Source organism: Tupaia chinensis, unplaced genomic scaffold (assembly GCF_000334495.1).
Source record: "Tupaia chinensis unplaced genomic scaffold, TupChi_1.0 Scaffold000482_1, whole genome shotgun sequence".
Classification (NCBI taxonomy): domain Eukaryota; kingdom Metazoa; phylum Chordata; class Mammalia; order Scandentia; family Tupaiidae; genus Tupaia; species Tupaia belangeri.
The window spans coordinates 145,038-165,409 of record NW_006159994.1 but is presented as its reverse complement, the minus strand read 5'-3'; the positions used below and the strand labels follow the sequence as shown (position 1 = coordinate 165,409).

Sequence of the window (20,372 nt, the reverse complement as noted above, 5' to 3'; positions counted from 1 at the left end):
GTATTATTGTTTTCAATTTGCTACTGGACACATGCACTCCCCAGAGTGAGACAGAGAAGGAGAAGGAAAGTGAGAAAGAAAGCAACCAGATTGGGACTCAAACTGTGGTCTACCATGTAAGAGTCCAGTATCCTAACCACCATGCCACTGCTGTTCCTATTTTATACATTTTTTTAATACATGCTAGTATTGGGGACCAGCAGGTGGCATGGTGGTTAAGGTGCTGGACACTCCCATGTGGCCGACCACGGTTCAAGTCCTGGACCTGGTGGCTTGCTTTCCCACTTTCTCTCCCTCTCTCTCTGTCTCTCTCTCTGGTCAAATTAAAATGAATGAATGAATAAATAAAAAATTTTAAAAAGAATATAAAAAATCAATTATTTAAAAAATACATGCTAGTACTTCACATTAGTATTTCATTAAAATTTTTTCATCTTTACAGAATTCAATAAGTTTTCATGCTTGTTGATTTATTTTCTTGTTTCTTAAACACTTCCATACACATTTTCTTTCTTTCTTTCTTTCTTTCTTTCTTTCTTTCTTTCTTTCTTTCTTTGTTTCTTTCTTTTTAAGTTTTTTTGTCATAGGATGTGTGTGCTCACCAGAGATAGACAGAGATATACAGAAGAGGGAAAGCAAAAAATCACCCCCAGGAGGGTTGCCATGCCATGTCTCGATTCTCCTCTTGGGATTTTGGGCATGCATTCACACATAACTGGCATGATTTACAAGTCACTGGTTCTGGGACATGACATGTGATTGGCCATATGGAAGTTTAACACCTTAACCACCACTTCACCTGCTGGCCCCTCCATATGAATTATCTAAACCTGCAATTTTTCTGGGTATGTGTAAAGCTAACCTGGCACAATGTCATCCTTCACCAATCAGTCCCATTCATTTTGAACACATACTAAATTACAAAAGAGACATAGAAATACAGAATAATACAGTACTTTTTAAATCCAAGGGTGAAGATGGAGCTTTGTTATACATCTTAATCCCTACAGCATCTGAATGTCACATATTTTGTCAAGAGGGACTCTCGAGATATGGTTAAACAGGGATCTTCAGATGGGGAGCATCTCCTGGGCCTTGAATAAAACCACATGTGTCCTTGGTCAGCAGATGACATTGGGGTTAAGAGAGCTGGGTCCCATTTGACTGACTGTGGCTCTAGTCCCAGCCCTTGTGGATGAAAAACACCGAGCACATGTGCATGTGTGCCCAAAATCCCAAGAGGAGAAAGGAGGAGAAGGGATTGTATGTAGCCTGGCCATTCTCCCTGGGAAGTGATTTCTCACTTTCCCTCTCTACCTCTCTGTCTCTCTCTGGCAAACACAAGTGCCTTATAGCAAAAAATAAATAGATAAATGAATGAATACATGACCATGTAAAATGTAACTATGGTACAACGGAGTTAGAATTCCAATCCAGGTGGTCTGATTACAACATGTTTCGCCCTTCACCCTTGCACTGAGACAGCTGCCCGAGGCTCTCTGCATTGCTCCGTATTTATTTCTCGTCGGTATATTTCAGCATTGTCAGTCCGAAGCACGAGACTCATCAGTGCAAAGGTAATGCTCTAGACATGAGTTTCTTCAAAGCTCCCAGCATGTCCTTGTTCCTTAGGCTGTAAATAAAGGGGTTCCCCATGGGGGTGACCACAGTGTACATCACCGACGCTATTGCGCTCCTCCTGGATGAGTGGGTAGATGCGGAACTGAGGTACACCCCAAAACCGGTCCCATAGAACAAAGAAACCACTAGCAAGTGAGACCCACAGATGGAAAAAGCTTTATACTTCCCACCAGCTGATGGGATTTTCAAGACAGAGGAGACAATCTGAACGTAAGAGAAAATGATCCCAGAGAGAGGAAGCACACCCAGCAGGCTGGTCACGACATACACCAGGATGTTATTGACGAGGATGTCAGAGCAGGCGAGCTTGAGGACGTGAGCGAGTTCACAGAAAAAGTGGGGGACTTCCACGTCTGCGCAGAAGGACAGCCGCAGTGCCATCAATGTGTGGAGCAGGGCGTCTAGAACGCTAATGGAGAAGACCAGCAGAGCCAGCAGCCCACAGAGTTTGGGGTTCATGATGACATTGTACCTCAGTGGGTGACAGATGGCCACAAATCGATCATAAGCCATCATTACCAGAATGCCGTTTTCCATCCCCACGAAAACCAAGACAAAGCCGATTTGGGTGAGGCAGCCCGCATAACTGATGGCCTTGCTCTGTGTCTGGATGTTCACCAGCATCTTGGGGAGGGTGGTGGTGGTGAAACAGATGTCTACGAAGGACAGGTTGGAGAGGAAGAAGTACATGGGGGTGTGCAGGTGGGAGTCGGAGATGACAGCCAGGATGATGAGCAGGTTCCCCAGCACGGTGACCAGGTACATGGATAGGAACAGCCCAAAAAAGACGGGCTGCAGCTCTGGATCCTCAGACAGTCCCAGAAGAAGGAATTCTGTGATATCTGAAAGGTTTCTTGGTGTCATGTTCTTCATGACCATCCCCTCAGGGGGGTGTCTTCTCATTTTCCCCTCACTCTGTCTCTGTCTGTCTCTCTCTGGCAAACAAATGTGCCCTAAAGCAAGAACCTAGAAAGAAAAGAGAGAGAGAGAGAGAGAGAATAAAATGGAAATAAAGCATTATCCTCTCCACTAGGGTGCCTTCAAGCAAACAACAATTCTAGAATAAAATTACTAAGGCTGAATTCTAGAATACAGTTTGGGAAACCCGATTCTGTGAGACAAATCCTGTCCGCTGCTTGGTTTTGTAAATAAAGGTTTGTTGAGACACAACCAGGGGCCAGCTGGTGGCATGGTGGTCAAGACAGCTGACTACCACATGGCTAAATGAGTGATTCGAGTCCTGGACCAGGTGGCTTCAAAATTATACTGTATGCATAGGAGTGTGTCCTTAAAATCTCAAGAGGAGAATGGAAGAGTGATTGTAGCATGGCCATGCTCCTACGGGAAGTGCTTTCTCACTTTCCCTCACTCTGTAGCTCTGTCTCTCTAGCAAGTGCAAGTGCAATGTAGTAAAAACAATTTAAAATAAATAAATAACACAGTTACTGCTCTCCATTCTCCTCTTGGGATTTTGGGCATGCATGTACACACACACCAGGCATGGTTTTTCAAGCCACTAGGTCTGGGACTCGAACCACCTACTCAGTCATATGGGATCCAGTGCCTTCACCTCCATCTGCCAACCCCATACAATGTTTTTAATCTGTTGACTTAATTCTTATTTATTTAACACTGTTTTCCGTATTTATCAGTACCAAGCCAAGCAGTTGTATATTCATTTTCATTCTAACATGCATTTGCACATCAGTGGGCATGTGGCTCTACTCTCATTTTTTCCCGGTTATTCACTCACATGTCATCATAGCATTAAATGAAGCATGGCAAATTGCCACCAAATTCCACAGAGTGGGGGTCCCTTGGAAGGCAAGGAGGGGAATAAACAAGAATAAAGAGGATTTCATGTGTACGTGCAATACATTATATTTTTGTCGTTATTTCATTTTAACTTGATTGGTTGATTGATTTTAAATTGCCTAGAGAGGGACAGAGTGAGAGTGAGAGCGAGAAAGTGAGAAAGCAAGCTGCAAGGTGTGGGACTCAAACTGCAGCTGGCTATGTGGGAGTCCAGTGCCCTTAAATACCACACCATCTGCCGGCCCCAATATTATTATTTTCTAAAGGCATCCAAAGTTAATCTGACAAAATGTCACCCCTGATTCATTCTGTAAGGTGACAGGCTATTTATTGCTCACTGTGCTATGCTGGTTTATTTTGTTTTATTTATTATTATTATCATTCTTTAATTTGCTACAGGGCATGCACACTCTCTAGAGAGAGAGAGAGCAAGCCACCAGGTCCAGGACTCAAACTGTGGTCAGCCATGTGGGAGTCGAGTGCCTTAACCAATACGTCACCTCCTGGTCTCAACTATGCTGGTGTTTAAAGAAGATTTCATTTAAGAACATTTCAAAATATTTCATTTTGGAGTCTTAAAAGAGAAATGGAAATGCTGAAAAGGTTAGTGAGTGTTCATGGACCTCAACCTCCTGCCCTGAAGTCAGCCCAGTCCGGGAAAAGGACAATTTGAATTTTTAAGGGTGGCAAGACTGACAAGCCAAACTCACCACATTTCCTTCTTCAGTCAAAAGGATGAGGGAAACCAGAGAATCCCAGAATACATTTTGAAGGGTCTAATTCATACTCAGGTATAGAAGAGATGCTGGTCTCTAGACGACAGAGTAAGAGCTGAAAATAATGCAAGTTGATGGGGCTGGCAGGTGGCGTGGTGGTTAAGGACGTTGGACTGCCACATGACCGACCGGGGTTCCAGTCCTGGTCCTGGTGGCTTGCTTTCTCACTTTCCCTCTCTCTCTGTCTCACTCTCACTCTGTCCCTCTCTGATCAAATTTAAAATGAATAAATAAATAGGGACCAGCAGTTAGCGTAATGGCTATGTCGCTGGACTCCCACGTAGTCAACCGTGGTTCACGTCCCGGATCCGGTGGCTTAAAACTCAAGCCGGGCGCGTGTGCGTGCGTGCCCAAGATCCTGAGAGGAGAATGGAGGAGAAGGGATTGCGGCGTGGCCATCCCCTCTGGGGGGTGATTACTCGCTTTTTGTCTCTCTGTCTGTCTGGCGAGCGCACGCGCACAAAAACCTCTAAAAAAAAAAAAAAAAAAAAAGAAAAGTCATGACGTATTTTTTCTATGCAAACATGTATCATGACTTTTCCAACACATTAACCCAATACATTAGCCAGACCATAGAGGAAAAACACATAGACTTATTAAAAAGAAAAACATAGGGAACCAGCAGTTAGCATAATGGCTATGTCGCTGGACTCCCATGCAGTCAACCGCGGTTTGTGTCCCGGACCCGGTGGCTTAAAACACGCCGGGCGCGTGTGCGTGCGTGCCCAAGATCCTGAGAGGAGAATGGAGGAGAAGGGATTGCAGCGTGTCCATCCCCCCTGGGGGGTGATTTCTCGCTTTCTGTCTCTATGTCTCTCTCTGTCTGTCTGGCGAGCGCACGTGCCCTACAGTGAAAATCTCTCCAAAAAAAGAAAAAAAGAAAAAAAAAAAGAAAAACATAGGGACCAGCAGTTGGCATAATGGCTATGTTGCTGGACTCCCATGTAGTTGACCATGGTTCAAGTCCCAGACCTGGTGGCTTAAACTCACACCAGGCGCATGTGCATGCGTGCCCAAGATCCTGAGAGGAGAATGGAGGAGAAGGGATTGCAGTGTGGCCATCCCCCCTGGGGGGGTGATTTCTCACTTTCTGTCTCTCTGTCTCTCTCTCTCTGTCTCTGACGAGCGCACGTGCCCTGTAACAAAAACCTCTCCAAAAAAAAAGAAAAGAAAAACAGTGACTTCCTTTTGGGGCCCCTACCCTATCTATCTGTATGTGAGGTCTAACTCATATCTCATTAGGAAAAAGGAAGGAAGGAAGGAAAAAGGGAAGAAGAGAGGGAAGAGACAGAAAGAAGAAAGAAAGGAGAAAGAGGGAGACAGAGGGAGGGAGGACAGATAGACTGTTCAATTTCTCCAAGCATTTCTTACGGTCTTCTGATTACCTTGAAGACATCAATGAGAAATCCTCCATGTTTTCTCTGGATACCAAAAAGTAAGAATTCGGTCCCCAGGAAGGGCAGATGAACCAAGGGAAGCGATAAGCTCCTGGGCAAGAGAGAGCATCTTCAGAAGGAAACTTCAGTGTGCTAGGCCTGACCTGAGCAGGGCTGCTGAGGATGCTGGTCATGGGGACAGTATCTGCAGTCTTGGTGGCCCTGGGGGCTCAATTCCCAAAGCTCCTCATTAACCTAATGTGCATACTGTCATTTCTTCCCCAAGACAGCTAAAACCCTTGAGGAGCACAGGAAATTACTGGCTGGCTGATTCCCCGACTCTGAGAGCGAGGGATATGGCCTTCCTCTCATACCACATTTCCTTTCGCTACGACTGGATCTCATTCCTAGACCCCAGGGTCTGACCTCAGGGAGCTGGTGAGATTCTCCTGACACAAAACCCCAGCTTGCTCTCTTTTTTCTTTCTTTTTTTTACTAGAGAGATGTTTTTAAAAAGAATTAATTCTGGGACCAGCAGTTGGCATAATGACTATGTCGTTGGACTCCCATGTAGTCGACCGCAGTTTGAGTCCCAGACCTGGTTGCTTACACTCACACCAGGCGCGTGTGCATGCGTGCCCAAGAACCCGAGAGGAGAATGGAGAAGGGATTGTGGCGTGGCCATCCCTCCCCGGGGGAGGTGGGATTTCTTGCTTTATGTCTCTCTCTCTCTCTGTCTGTCTTTCTGGCAAGCACACACACCCTACAGCAAAAACCTTTCCAAAAAAGAAAAAGGATTAATTCTATTTATTTTTTTTGAAAGTTTTTTTCCTATAGGGCACGTGTACTCACCAGAAAGAGAGAGACAGAGAAAGACAGAGAGACAGAAAGCGAGAAATCACCCTCCAGGAGAGTTGGCCAGACCACAATCCCTTCTCCTCCATTCTCTTCTCAGGATCTTGGGCACGCATGCACATGCGCCCGGCTTGAGTTTAAACCACCAGGTCTGGGACTCGAACCATGGTCGACTACATGGGAGTCCAACGACATACTCATTATGCCATCCACTGGTCCCAAATTATACAAAATTTTAAAATGAAGCTGGAGGTAAAAAAGGGGGCTAGATCTATCCTAGGAAAGAGGTGGCAGAGAAAACATCCAATATATGGTTACTTGGTGTGTGAATGGACTGAGCTGACTCCTGCACTTTCCTGCTGCTCCCTGGGTAAACTCTCCTTCCAGAAATCCCAAAATGAGGAAGACGGAAGAGAAGGGATTATGGCATGACCATACCTCACGGGGGTGCTCTCTCCCTGTCTCAACTTATATTCTTACCTGGGTGGACACTCAGAGCTACTAGCAGAGAGGGCTACTTGAGCCGCTGGCCTTTAACAGAAAGGCTGGCCGTCATCGACCCCAGAGCAGGACTGTCTCCCCCCACAGATAACTTGCTTCTCTCAAATTGTGCCCCATTTTTCAGCTTTTCTCCCCCTAAGTTTTTGCTATAGACCACGTGTGCTTGCCAGACGGAGACAGAACAAGAAAAACTTGCCTCCCAGGTGGGATGGCCACACTGCAGTCCCCACTCCTCTGTTCTCTCAGGATTTGGGGCAGGCACACACACGAGCCTGGTGTGATTTTTCAAGCAATGGTGTCTCGATCTCTAACCAGAGTCATCCATGTGGGATCCAGTCACTTTAACCTCCATGGCACCTGCTGACCCCCATTTATTCAGCTCCTTTAAAAATTCCAGTTTAAGGGGACCAGCAGTTAGCGTAATGGCTATGTCACTAAACTCCCGTGTAGTCGACCACAGTTTGAGTTCCAGACCCGGTGGCTTAAACTCACGTCAGGCACGTGTGCATGCATGCCCAAGATCCCGAGAGGAGAATGGAGGAGAAGGGATTGCGGTGTGGCCATCCCCCCTGGAGGGGGTGATTTCTCACTTTCTGTCTGTCTCTGTCTTTCTGGTGAGTGCATGCTCCTTACAGTAAAAACCTTTTCAAAAAAAATATGAAATTCCAGTTTACTGTGGGAGGATGGGAAACAGAGGCTGTAACTGCAAATGTGAAGGTCATCTGTCTACTCATTCCTGCCTCCTCTGATGTCATAAGATGCCCCTTTTTTTGAGAGAGAGAGATTTTTGCTATAGGGTGCATGCGCTCACTGGAGAACAAGAGAGGCAAAAGGAGAGATACTACCACTTAGGGAAGATGGCCATGCCGCAGCCCTTTCTCCTCCATTCTCCTCTTGGGATCTTGGGCATGTATGCACATACACTCAACGTGAGTTTTCAGCTGCCAGATCAGGACTTGAACTGCAGTTGACTACGTAGGAATCCATTGTTTATTTATTTTTATTATTAATGTAACCATTTAGCCATCTGCTGGTCCCCATAAGTTATCCTTTAATAGTAAACTTTTAACTCCTCTGTGGAACTGTCTGCCCTGGTTTTCAGTCTCAGAGCCCAGTTGAACACTTGGGCAGGCTTTTATGGGTTCCCTGAAAACAGGACCAGCTGGTTGGAGAGATGCTTAAGGCAGTTGAATCCCACATGACCAACGGCATAGTGTGAGTATTGAACCCAGTGGTTGAAAGACACACCAGGGGTGTATGCATGTGTGCCCAGAATCCCAAGAGAATGGAGAAGGGATTGCCATGTGGTCATCCCCTCTGGAGCTTGATTTCTCACTTTCCCTCTCACTGTCTTTTGCCAGAAAGCACACTCACCCTGCCGGGTTAAAAAAACAAAACAAAACAAAACAAAAAGTAAAAACACATATGGGGACCAGCCAACAGCATACTGATTACGTTGCTGGACTCCCACATAGTCAACCACAGTTCTGGTTCTGGAACAATCAACTGCAAACTTATACTTGCAAGTGTGCACGCATGCCCCAAACCACAAGAGAATGGAGAAGCGATTCCAGCATGGCCATCCTCCCTGGGGGTGGAGGGTGATTTCTTGCTTTCTGTCTCTGTCTCTCCAGCAAACACACCCACCCTATAGCAAAAATCTCTTTAAAAAATACATGTCTGTCTCTGTCCCCTTCCTTCCTGTCTCTGTCCCTTTCTCCCTCCCTCTCATCAAAAGAAAAGCAAAACTTTAAGGAAAGATCACAGAAAAGTGCTAATAGACAAATTGACATAAGCAAGAACTTCTGAGAGATATACAGGAAATTTCTGTACTATGACTGCTACTTTTCTGTCAGTTTTAAAGTTCGTTCAAAATGAAATTTGAACATTGAAAAAACTGAAAAAAGGGTACTACTGTATGCTCATTGAAATGGCCAAAATGAAAGACAATGTTAAATATTGACAAGACAGGGGCCAGCAGGTGGCATGGTGGTTGAGGAACTGAACTCCCATGTGGCTATGGTTCAAGTCCCTGACTTGCTTTATCACTTTGGCTCTCCTTATCTCTTTCTCTCTCTGATAAGCACACATGCCCTGTAGTAAATTACATAGTAAATAATAATAATAATTTAATTAAATTAAACAAGTAATACTTTTTTTTAAGAGAGATAATTTCTCTCTCCTAGCCACGCACACACATAAGACACACACACAAAAAAAAAAACACATGAACACAAAAACACAATCAAAACATTATTACTTAAAACACCAGGAGTTTATTTTTCTCAAGGGCAAGTCTTAAAGATATTTAAGATAAATAAATATATTTCTCTTTATCAATGAGTTGTCTACATCTTCTAAGGGACGATGAATGAATAAAGTATTGCTCATACAGTTCTTGTACAACTTGAGTTTCTCTCACATGTATATTTTGTTTTTTACAATTATTTGATTTTATTTAATACTATTTTTTTTTTAATTTGCTATAGGGCACACACACTTACTCGAAAAAGTGAGAAACCAAGCTGCCAAGTTTGGGACTAGAACTGCAGTTGGTCATGTGGGAGTCCAACGCCTTAACCACACCACCACACATGTATCATATTCCGAGGCTTTCTCACATGCTTTACAAACATCATTTTTCTCTTCAGTTAGCATTTGTATGTATGTCTCAAAGACTGAGGGGCTTATTAAATGCTATTCTCTAGGCATGACATCAGAAGGGATTTTCATCCATCATGCATTCTCTCATGATGCCTAAGGGACACTCGTTTACTGAATGCTTTTTGACAGACATTGCATTGATAGGGTTTTTCTCCGGTGTGTATTCTCTGATGCACGGTCAGATTACACTTTACACTGAAGCTTTTCCCACATTGACTACACTCGTAGGGTTTCTCTCCAGTATGAGTTCTCCTGTGTATAACAAGGGATTCCTTCTTCCTAAACGCTTTCTCACACTCCCCACATTTAAAAGCCTTCTTTTCCCTGGTGTGATTTTTCATATGTATTCTGTGAGATAAGGGACCACTGAAGATCTTCCCACATTCCTTACATTTGTATTGTTTTGTTCTTGTGTGAATTTTCTTGTGAAGGACGAGGTAAGATTTTATTCTGAAGGTTTTCCCACAATGGTTACACAAAAAGGGTTTTTCACCTGTGTGAATTCTCATATGCTCTTTAAGACATGAGCGATCCCTGAAGGCTTTTCCACAATCCATGCACTTACAGGGTTTCTCTCCAGTATGAATTTTCTTGTGCACAGTAAGATTAGAACTCGTTCTAAAAGTTTTCCCACATTTGTCACACTTGTAAGATTTCTCTTCAGTATGTATTTTCAGGTGGAGCTTAAGGGATGCCTGGCTACTTAATAATTTTCCACAATGGCTACATGCAATGGATTTCTCTGCAGTGTGGGTTCTCTTATGTCTTTTAAGGTAAGAAAGAATGCTGAAGGTTTTCCCACAGTCATTACACTTATGGGGCTTCTCTCCCGTGTGTGTTAATTTGTGCAAGGTAAGCCGCGCACTCCTACAGAAGGCTTTGCCACACTGATGACATTTGTAGGGCTTTTCTGTTGAATGAATTCCTTCATGCTGTCTAAGAAGTGAGCTGTCTCGGAAGGTGCTCCCACAGTCACGACATTCGTAAGGCTTCTCGCCAGTGTGAATCCTTTTGTGTCGGGTAAGGTAGGAGCTGGAGCTGAAGGCTTTCCCACACTGATGACACGTAAAAGGTTTTTCTCCTGTATGCATTCTCATGTGCACCTTCATGGTGGCAGAGTTCCGTAAGGCTTTTCCACACTGACTACATTCCAAAGAGTTCCTTCTACGGTGAGTTTTCTCATGCTTCTGAAGGTACACAATGGAGCTTAATGCTTTACCACAGTGAGTGCATTCATAAGGTTTCTCTCGGGTATGTTTTCTTTTCTGCACCGCTGCATGAAAGCCCATGCTGGGGGCATTTCCATCTTTTTTATGTTCAGAAGATTTTTCCTGAGATTGAATGTTCTCAAGGAGTTTCTCTCTAGCATGAAGTCGCTTATTCCGAGCAATGCTAGGTTTCATGTTTAAGGCTTCAATATTTTCATGACATTCAGTGGGTATGCCTCCATGAGTTTGCCTTTGCTAATTAAAATGAGTTAACGATAACAGAATTAATCATATTCATTATACTGATTGGGATCCCACACCCTCCCAAATATAAATTCTGTATGTCTAAGAATCACATTAGTAGACCAACAGATGGCGTAATGGTTACATTGCTGGACTCCCATATAGTCGACTGCAGTTCAAGTCTCAGACCCAGGGCTTAAAACATCGGGTGCATGTGTGTGCACACCCAAAATCCCAAGAGGAGAATGGAAGAGAAGAGATTGTAGCATGGCCATCCCCCCTACAAAGTGATTTCTCATTTTTTGTCTGTCTTTCTCTCTCTCTGGTGAGCACATGCACCCTATAGCAAAGGAAAAAAAAATTCACATCATTTAATTGTGTTTTTGTTTGTTTGTGTGTGTGTTTGTTTGTTTTTGCTACAAGGCATAGGTGTTCACCAGACAGAGACAGAGTGATAGAGGGAGGGAGAGGAGAAAGCACTCCTCCTCCAATGAGATGTGGTCACATTGCCATCCCTTCTCCTCCTTTGGAGATTTGACATGCATAAGCACATACCTGATGTGTTTCTCAAGTCATCAGACCAAGAATTTGAACCATGTGGTCTTCCATATGGAATCTGGCTGCCATATCCACCAGACCACAGTAAGCCCAAGAATCACAGGATTAGAATTAGCAGTTATTTGGGACCAGCAGATGACATAATAGTTACACCACTGGAGTCCCATGTAGTCAACAACAGTTTGAGTCCAGGACCCAGCAGCTAAAACTCATATAGGGTACATGTGTGTGTGTGTGCCCAAAATCCCAAGAGGAGAATGGAGAAGGGATTGTGGTGTGACCATCCCTCCAGGGGATGATTTATCACTTTCTCTCTGTCTCTGTCTTTGGTGAATGCATGTCCTCTATAGCAAAAATCTCTCTAAGGACTGGAATCGCAGTCAGCCATGTGGGAAGTCCAGCATCTTAACCACCACACCACCTGCTGGCTCCAGCACTCCCCATTTTCTAATATCAGAAACTCTGGATTTTTAATGTGAAGGACAAGAAATTATGCCATGTGAGTCTTACCTTCTTGTCACGGGGCCTTTCTTTTTCCAAACTATGTCGCATATGTTGTGATTGTTTGGTTTCAAGGAGAATCATCCCATCTAAACAAATTGAAGAAAAGTTAAGTTTTTGAAAAAGACATAATAAGATAATGTTAATCAAGAGCAGGCAAGCCCAAAGTCCACCTGAAACAAATGGAAAACATCTCTGAGTGAATGGAGTGTATGAAATGGTGGGATGATGGTAACAAAAAAAGGAATCCCCTCCTTCCCCCATGGATGTCTCCTCAGATAGTAACCCAAAATTTAGGAAGACAATGTAAAAGAAAACTTCAGGGCCAGCTGGTGGTGTGGAGGTTAGGGTACTGGATCCCACATGGCCAGCGGTGCAGTTCTAGTCTTGGACACAGCAGCTTGAGAACACACTGGGTGCATGTGCATGCATGCATGCCCCAAATCCCAAGGAGAATGGAGGAGAAGAGATTGCACAGTGGCCATCCCCCCGGGGTGTGATTTCTTACTCTCTCTCCCTCTGTGGCAAACACACATACATGACCCCAAAACTAAACAAAAGCAAAAGAAAGATGCACCACTCACGGGCAACATTATCTATAGGACTTAATAGTTTATTTAACTTACTAAGGAATGATTCCATCATGATGGAAAAGTTACATTAGCTGGTAAGACCTACGATCATACGTGAAAATGGGAAGGAATTGGCAAGGACTTCAAAGGTAAATACAGTTGCATTTCAGGAAGGGGATGCATTCTGAGAAATGCATCATGGGGGTTGTCACTGTATGAGCACTGCAGGGTGTATACCTACCCAAGCCCAGATGGTGGTGGCAAGTCCATTATAATCCCATGAGACCCACCATCATATACACAATATTATGTGGTACATGACTGCATACAAAGGAAGACGGGACTTTCTAACAGGCCACAGGGAACAATGAAATCATTAGGGAAAGCTGAAATGACATGAGGAAGCTCACATCAAATATTCTCCACTTTCTCCTTAACTGTATTGAGGTTTTTTTTTTTTTTTTTTGGAGAGGTTTTCGCTATAGGGTGCATGCGCTCACCAGACAGACAGAGAGAGACATAGAGACAGAAAGCGAGAAATCACCCCCCCAGGGGGGATGGTCACGCTGCAATCTCTTCTCCTCCATTCTCCTCTCGGGATCTTGGGCACGCACACACACGCGCCCAGCGTGAGTTTTAAGCCACCGGGTCCAGGACACAAACCACAGTCAATTACGTGGGAGTCCAGCGGCATAGCCATTACGCTAACTGCTGATTCCCACTATATTGAGTTTTTAAGCTTCCTGATTGACATTTCAGAGTGTAGCCTCCTCTCACCCAGCCAGATCTATTGTTACTGAAAACATACATAAGAGAGATCTTCAAAAAGTTTGTGGAAAAATAGGACCCGCAGATGGTTATATTACTGGACTCCCATATAGTCGAATGCAGTTTGAGTACCAGATCTGGAGGGTTAAAACTCCTGCCAGGTGTGTGTGCATACATGCCCAAAATTCCAAGAGGAGCATGGAGAAGAGATTGCAGCATGGCCATACCCCCTGAGGAGTGACTTCTCGCTTTCTGTGTCTCCAGCAAGCACATATACCATATAGCAAAAACCTCTCTTTAAAAAGAAAAAAAAAAAAAAAAAACTCATAAGAGATCATCAAAAAGTTCATGAAAAATGCATGTTAGTGGAAAACAGTGCATAGATTATTTTTTTTTAATAATTATTTATTCTATTTAACTTCATTTATTTTTAATTTGATGAGAGAAAGTCACCAGGTCTGGGACTCAAACTATAGTCGGCCATGTGGATGTCCAGCTCCCTCAACCACCACGCCACCTGCTGGCCCCTAGATTTCATGTTTGCACCAAAACAAACTCATACTTTAATTCCATGTTTCCATGAAATACTTGACATCCTCCCCTCGTATGTGCCTTGTCCTTACCTGAATGAGGATGCCGGCGAATCCTCTCTGCTGTGTTTAGTGTACATTCTTGCTCCAGCTGGATGATCAGAATGGGTTTGCTGAGTTTATGTCCTAATAAGGAGAAGATGCACATGAGGGAACCATTCAACGTAGAACAAAAACACCATGAAACTATGACTGCTTGGTCTTTGAGGCCAAGATAAGTGTGAGGTTAGGAACAGCGAAATATCATGAGGCATTTCCCACGGACACAGTAAAACTAAAGAAGTTGGAAGATCAACTTCTGGATGGTAAAGGCCTTAGTTAAAGTCTTTAAGCTCCCATGTGGTTGACCACGGTTTGAGTCCCAGACCCAACAGCTTGAAACTCATGCCAGGTGTGTGTGCATGAATGCCTAAGATCCCAAGAGACGAATGGAGAAGAAGGGATTGCAAAGTGGCCATCTGCCCTGGGAGTGATTTCTTGCTTCCTGTCTCTCTGTATCTGTCTCTCCCGAGAGCATACTCACACTATAGCAAAAATCTCTTCAAAAAAGGGGGAAAAGACCCTAGCTAATGGAACCTTCCTCTAAATCAGAGGCCTGAGTTTAAACTACAGTTGGCCGTGTTGGCTCCAGCTCCCTACAAGGCTGGTCCACTTCAGTTTTTTTGATTGTTTATTTTTAAGGTTGCTATAGTCACCAGAGACGGACAGAGGGAAAGTGAGAAAGCAAGCTGTCAAGTCCAGGACTCAAACAGTGGCCAGTCATGTGGGCATCCAGTGCGTTAATCACCATACCACCTGCTAGCCCCACACTTCAATTAGTTTTCAAAGAAGAATCCTAGGGGCCTGCAGGTGGCATGGTGGTTAGATGCGCTGGATTCCCACGTGGTTGACCATGGTTTGAGTCCTAGATCTGGCAACTTGCTTTGCCCCTTTAGATCTGCCACCTTGCTGTGCCCCTTACCCTCTCTCTCTCTCTCTCTCTCTCTCTCTCTCTCTCTGCCTCTCTCTGGTCAACTTAAAAAATTAATAATAACAGAGACCAGCAGTTAGTGTAATGGTTATGTCACTGGTCTCCCATGTAGTAGACTGTGGTTCAAGTCCCGGAACTGGCAGCTTAAGCTCACGCCGGGTATGTGTGTGTGAATGCCCAAGATCCCAAGAGGATAATGGAGGAGAAGAGATTGTGGCGTGGCCATCCCCCTTGGGGGTGATTTCTCGCCTTCTGTCTGTCTCTCTATCTTTCTGGCTAGCGCATGTGCTCTATAGCAAAAACCTCTCAAAAAAAATTAATAATAACAAATGGAATTAAATAAATAATTATTTAGGAAAAAAAAGAAAATTCTGAAAGTTTCCTCTCTCCTCCCCCACAAAATAAATAAAGCCTAGTATGTCTTACTAGGTCTGATTGTGACTCTCTCATCCTAGAAACCCATGCTCGAGCTCCATAAATGGATGAAATATTTGTATCAGCCTTACCCAGTGAGGCCACATTGTCGTAGGTCTCCAGCATCACCTTCCTGTACAGTTTTCTCTGAGATGAGTCCAGCAACACCCACTCCTCCTTAGTGAACTCCACGGCCACATCCTCAAAGGTTACTGTGTTCTAAAATACCAACGTATTTTTTAAAGAATTTTTCATTATATTTATAATTATTATTAAATTTGACCAGAGAGAGAGAAAGAGAAAGTGAGAAAGCAAGCTGCCAGGTCTAAGAATTGAACCACGGTCAGCCATGTGAGAGTCTAGTTCCTTAACCACCATGCCACCTGCTGGCTCCAATAGCAACATATTTTATCTAAGACAGAGACCAATGTTGAGAAGATGGTTATGACCAACAGCATGGGTGACAAAAGACATGTTTTATAATAACTGCAGACAGGACTCAGCTAATCCAGGCCTTGGAATCCATCCACACTAGTCTCCCCTATCTATGAGGGATGTGTTCTAAGACCTCCAATGCATGCCTAAAGACAGAGAAAACCAAAGTCCATAGAAAATGCAAATTTTAAAAATATTTTAAAATTTATTATTTAATATTATTTATTATCATCATTATTTTTTAATATGCTACACAGGGCATGTGTACTCTCTAGAGAGAAATGAAAAAAGTGAGAAAGAAAACAAGAAAGCAAGCAGCCAGGTCCAGGACTTGAGCTGTAGCTGGCCACATATAGGACCTTAGGAGTATAGAACCTTAATCACCATGCCACCCACTGGCCCTGGATGTGATGCATCTGGAACACACAATAAAATGTTCTGGGTCAGCCAGTGGCTGGTGGTTAAGGCACTGGATCCCACATGACCGATGGCATGGTTCAAGTCCTAGATCCAGTGACTTGTAAAACCCACCAGGCACATGTGCACGTATGCCCAAAGTTCCAAGAGGAGAATACAGGAAAAGAGATTGCCATGTGGTCATCCCCCTTGGGGTGGGGGGGGTTCTCATTTTCCCTCTCTCACTCTCTCTCTCTTTCTGTCTCTCTCCAGTGAGACATAAAAGTGCCCTATAGCAAAACCACCAAAAAAAAGAAAAAAAGAGAGAAAGAAAGGAAAAAAGAAAGAAAGAGAGAAAAAGGAAAAACAATAAAATCAGACCAGCAGATCCATAATGGTTATGTCATTGGACTTCCATGTAGTCAACTGTGGTCCAAGTCCTAGACCCAGTAGCAAAGCTCACACCAGGTGGAAATTCATACATGTCCAAAATCCCAAGAGGAGACTGAGGAGAAGGGATTGAGGCAAGATCATACCCCTGGGAGTGATTTCTAGCTTTCTGTCTCTCCAATGAGCGCATGCACCCTATAGCAAAATACTGTCTAAAAATTGTAATTAATTAATTAATTAATTAATTAAATGTACTTGCTAAATAAATAAACTATTTCCCACAAAGTAACCATACATTTTTTGAGGCTAAGAAACTCTTGTATCTTTCTTTCCCTTTCCCTAATAGCACTAAGGAGGGATATGGTGGGAGGTGGATTGTAACTATTAGGCCATTGAAAAAGCATTTTGTTGGAATGACTTCTGAACCACCATGAGAAGCTGTAAGTTGTAGGCTGGGGTTTGAGGCCGCAGAGTACAGGAAGGAGACACATTGACTCCAGAAGATAGAAATGTATTTTAGGACAAAGAAACTTTTTTTTACTTACCTGTAACACAGAAGGGATGTTTTCTGCCTTTGAGCTCCTCTCATGAGCACCAGCAGGGTGTTGCACTGACAAAGCTGGAGAGGGAGACATGAGAATCTATGCACACACAATATCGCAACACATGGAAGCCTAGAAACTGCCACACACCAATTACGAGTCTCATACACACATACACACACACACTATCAGTCAGAACAGTCTGGTGCACTCGGAGTCAGAAATATTCCTACCCATGAGGAATTAATTTATAGTCTCAGTTTTCTTTCTTTTTGAAGAATTATTTACTTATTATTATTTAATTTGCTATAGGGCATATGCACTCACCAAAGAGAGAGAGAGAGTGAGAAAGCAAGCCACCAGGTCTGAGACTCAAACCGCAGTCAGCCATGTGAGAGCCCAGCACCTTAACGACCATGTCACCTGCTGGCCCCCATTCTCAATTTTCATAAAAGTAAAATTGACATTTAGGGGATCAGCAGAGGACATGGTAGTTAAGGTGCTAGACGCTCATATGTTCAACCACATTGAGTCCTGGACCCATTGGCTCAAAACTCACATCAGGCATATGTGCATATATGCCCAAAATCCCCAGAGGAGAAGGGAATGCAGTGTGGCTACCACCAACTCCCCACCAGGGAATGATTTCTCACTTTCTGTTTCTGTCTCTCCAGTGAGTGCATACACTCTATAGAAAAAAAATCTCTCTCAAAGAAAAAAATAGAGAAAGAGACAGAGAGTTAGAAATTTAGGAAGATGTTTTCTTTCTCAAATTTATAAATCAAAAGGATGGGATAACTTCCTCCAAAATCCCAAAAGACATCGAAGCAGACATGAGCCAACTCTAGAGCTCCAAGGGTTGAGATCAGTGTTCCCCAACCCCTCCATGGCCTGTTAGAAACTGGACCACACAGCAGGAAGTGAGTGGCAAGTGAGGGAAGCAAGATCTGGATTTACAGCCACTCCCCATTGCCCAGATCACAGCCTGAGCTCTGCCTCCCATCAGATCTGTGGTGGCATTAGATCCTCATAGGATCACAAGCCCTACTGTGAACTGCACATGTGAGATCTAGGCTGCACACTCACATAAGCCATCCTCCTCTCCTTCCATGGAAAAATGGTCTTCCATGAAACCAGTCTCTGGTGCCAAAAAAAGTTGGAAAACACTGGTTTAGAGAACTACACACCTACCTCTCTCATCTCATCTCTCCCTTCCCAGCCCTCCTTCACAGCTAGTATGCCCCTTTCCCTGAACCCACTCTATGGTAGAAGGGCTACTTAGTCCTGGTGAAGAGCATTCCTCAACCCCCCAGAACTTACTGCTGGGTAGGTGTGTGGCTGCCATTTTCAAGTGTGCAAATAAATGTGCCCAGAGAGCAATCAGGAGAACATGATTTCCTATTTCTATTCGTGGTTCATTCCAAGCAGGGCTCTGAAATAAAGAAATGTTAACAAGATTATTCACAAGGCCCACTATAGATAGTACACTGAACTTCAGGGCTGGAAGCTACATTGTTTTTTTGTTTGTTTGTTTTGTTTTCATTTGATTTTTAAGAGGTTTTTGCTATAGGGCACGTGCGCTTGCCAGACAGAGAGAGACAGAGAGATAGAAAGCGAGAAATCACCCCCCAGGGGGGATGGCCACGCCATAATCCTTTCTCCTCCATTCCCCTCTCAGGATCTTGGGCACGTACGCACACGCGCCCGGCATGAGTTTTAAGCCACTGGGTCCGGGACTCGAACTATGGTCGACTACATGGAAGTCCAGTGACATAGCCATTACACTAACTGCTGGTGCCTGCCCACTGTGTTTTTCAAGCCACAGGTCCAGAACTCAAACCATGCACTCGTGTGGGACCCAGCTACCTGAACTATCATGCCACCAATGAGCCCTACTCACTTTTATAATCATGGTCTTTGTTGGGTTTTGTGACCACCGTCTTAAGATCATCATCTCTTTTCTCTGTCATGCTCTTTCATGCTCCTTGGCAAACTTCTTCCCCACTGGTGGATGTTGGCAAAGCTCAGCCTTGAATCCTCTATCTCACCTTATTCTGTTCTTTCTCTGCTCCTTCATTCCATTGAATATCATTTTCCTCTCTACACCCCTAACACCCAAAGCTCCAGCTAGAACCTCAAATTAAAGCTCAAAACCATTATCCCCTTGGGACCAGTAGATGGCATAATAGTTAACGTCACTGGACTCTCATATAGTCGACCATGGTTAGAGTCCCAGACATGGCAGCTTAAAACTCATGCCAGGCATGTGTGTGCACGTGCACAAAATTCCAAGAGAAGGGAGAAGGGATTGTGGTGTGGCCATCTCCCATGGAGGGGTGATATGTTGCTTTCTGTCTGTCTCTCTGGCAAGCACACATGCTCTATGGCAAAAATCTCTCTCTCTTTTTTGACATTTATTTTATTTTATTGTATTTATTATTACTATTCCTTAACTTGCCGCAGGGTACATGCATGAGAAAGAAAGAGGGAGGGGACCAGCAGTTGGTGTAATGGCTATGTCGCTGAACACCCACGTAGTCTACCACAGTTCAAGTCCCAGACCCAGTGGCTTAAACTCATGCTGGGCACGTGTGCACACATCCCAAGATCCCAAAAAGAGAATGGAGAGAAAAAGGGATTGTGGCGTGGCCATTCCCCCTGGGGGGTGATGATTACTTGCTTTCTGTCTCTCTGTCTCTCCCTGTCTTACTGGCGAGCACACGTGCCCAATAGCAAATAAATAAATAGATAGATAAACCTCTCCAAAGAAAAAGAGTGAGAAAGCAAGCTGCCAAGTCCAGGACTTGAACTGCAGTCAGCCCTTTGGGAGTCCAGTGTCTGAACCACCACATCACCAGCTAGAACCAAAAAATCTCTCTTAAGAAAAAAAATTGAGGCCAGCAGATAGTGTGGTGGTTAAAGTACTGGAATTCCCACATGGCTGACCACAGTTCAAGTCCCAGACCTGGTCACTTGTTTTCTCACTCTCCCTCTCTCTCTTGCTCTCTCTTTTTCTGGCAAATCTCATGTGAAAAAAAATAATAATACACTACCTCTTCCCAAAAACAAAAAACTGGGGGGGCACAGTAGGTAGTGTAGTGGTTAAGATACTGAACTCCCTCATGGCTCACTGTGGTTCAATTCCTGGACCCGGTGG

General features: G+C 44.0%; 2 protein-coding genes across 2 annotated transcripts; both read right to left on the bottom strand.

Moving 5' to 3' along the window:
• Positions 1–1,566: 1,566 nt before the first annotated feature.
• On the bottom strand, positions 1,567–2,505 carry LOC102478347 (olfactory receptor 7G3). The gene has a single exon (XM_006156169.1). It carries the CDS (start codon positions 2,503–2,505, stop codon positions 1,567–1,569), a length of 939 nt encoding a protein of 312 aa, XP_006156231.1.
• Positions 2,506–9,693: 7,188 nt separating this feature from the next.
• Positions 9,694–19,185, bottom strand: LOC102477919 (zinc finger protein 260). The gene is made up of 7 exons (XM_006156168.1): positions 19,116–19,185; positions 18,302–18,355; positions 17,219–17,292; positions 15,545–15,671; positions 14,102–14,194; positions 12,148–12,227; positions 9,694–11,091 (listed from the first exon to the last, which is right to left on the bottom strand). Exons 1-7 carry the CDS (start codon positions 19,183–19,185, stop codon positions 9,694–9,696), a joined length of 1,896 nt encoding a protein of 631 aa, XP_006156230.1.
• Between the last annotated feature and the right edge of the window lie 1,187 nt (positions 19,186–20,372).

What these genes read in the sequence shown, in the direction of transcription:
- LOC102478347 (XM_006156169.1), bottom strand. Translation starts at nt 2,505, where the DNA reads ATGACACCAAGAAACCTTTCAGATATCACAGAATTCCTTCTTCTGGGA.
- LOC102477919 (XM_006156168.1), bottom strand. Translation starts at nt 19,185, where the DNA reads ATGACAGAGAAAAGAGATGATGATCTTAAGACGGTGGTCACAAAACCC. An exon ending in CAAAGACCATGATTATAAAA is followed by an intron (nt 18,356 to 19,115) that starts GTGAGTAGGGCT and finishes TTTTGGCACCAG; the next exon opens with AGACTGGTTTCATGGAAGAC. An exon ending in AAAGGCCCCGTGACAAGAAG is followed by an intron (nt 11,092 to 12,147) that starts GTAAGACTCACA and finishes CATTTTAATTAG; the next exon opens with CAAAGGCAAACTCATGGAGG.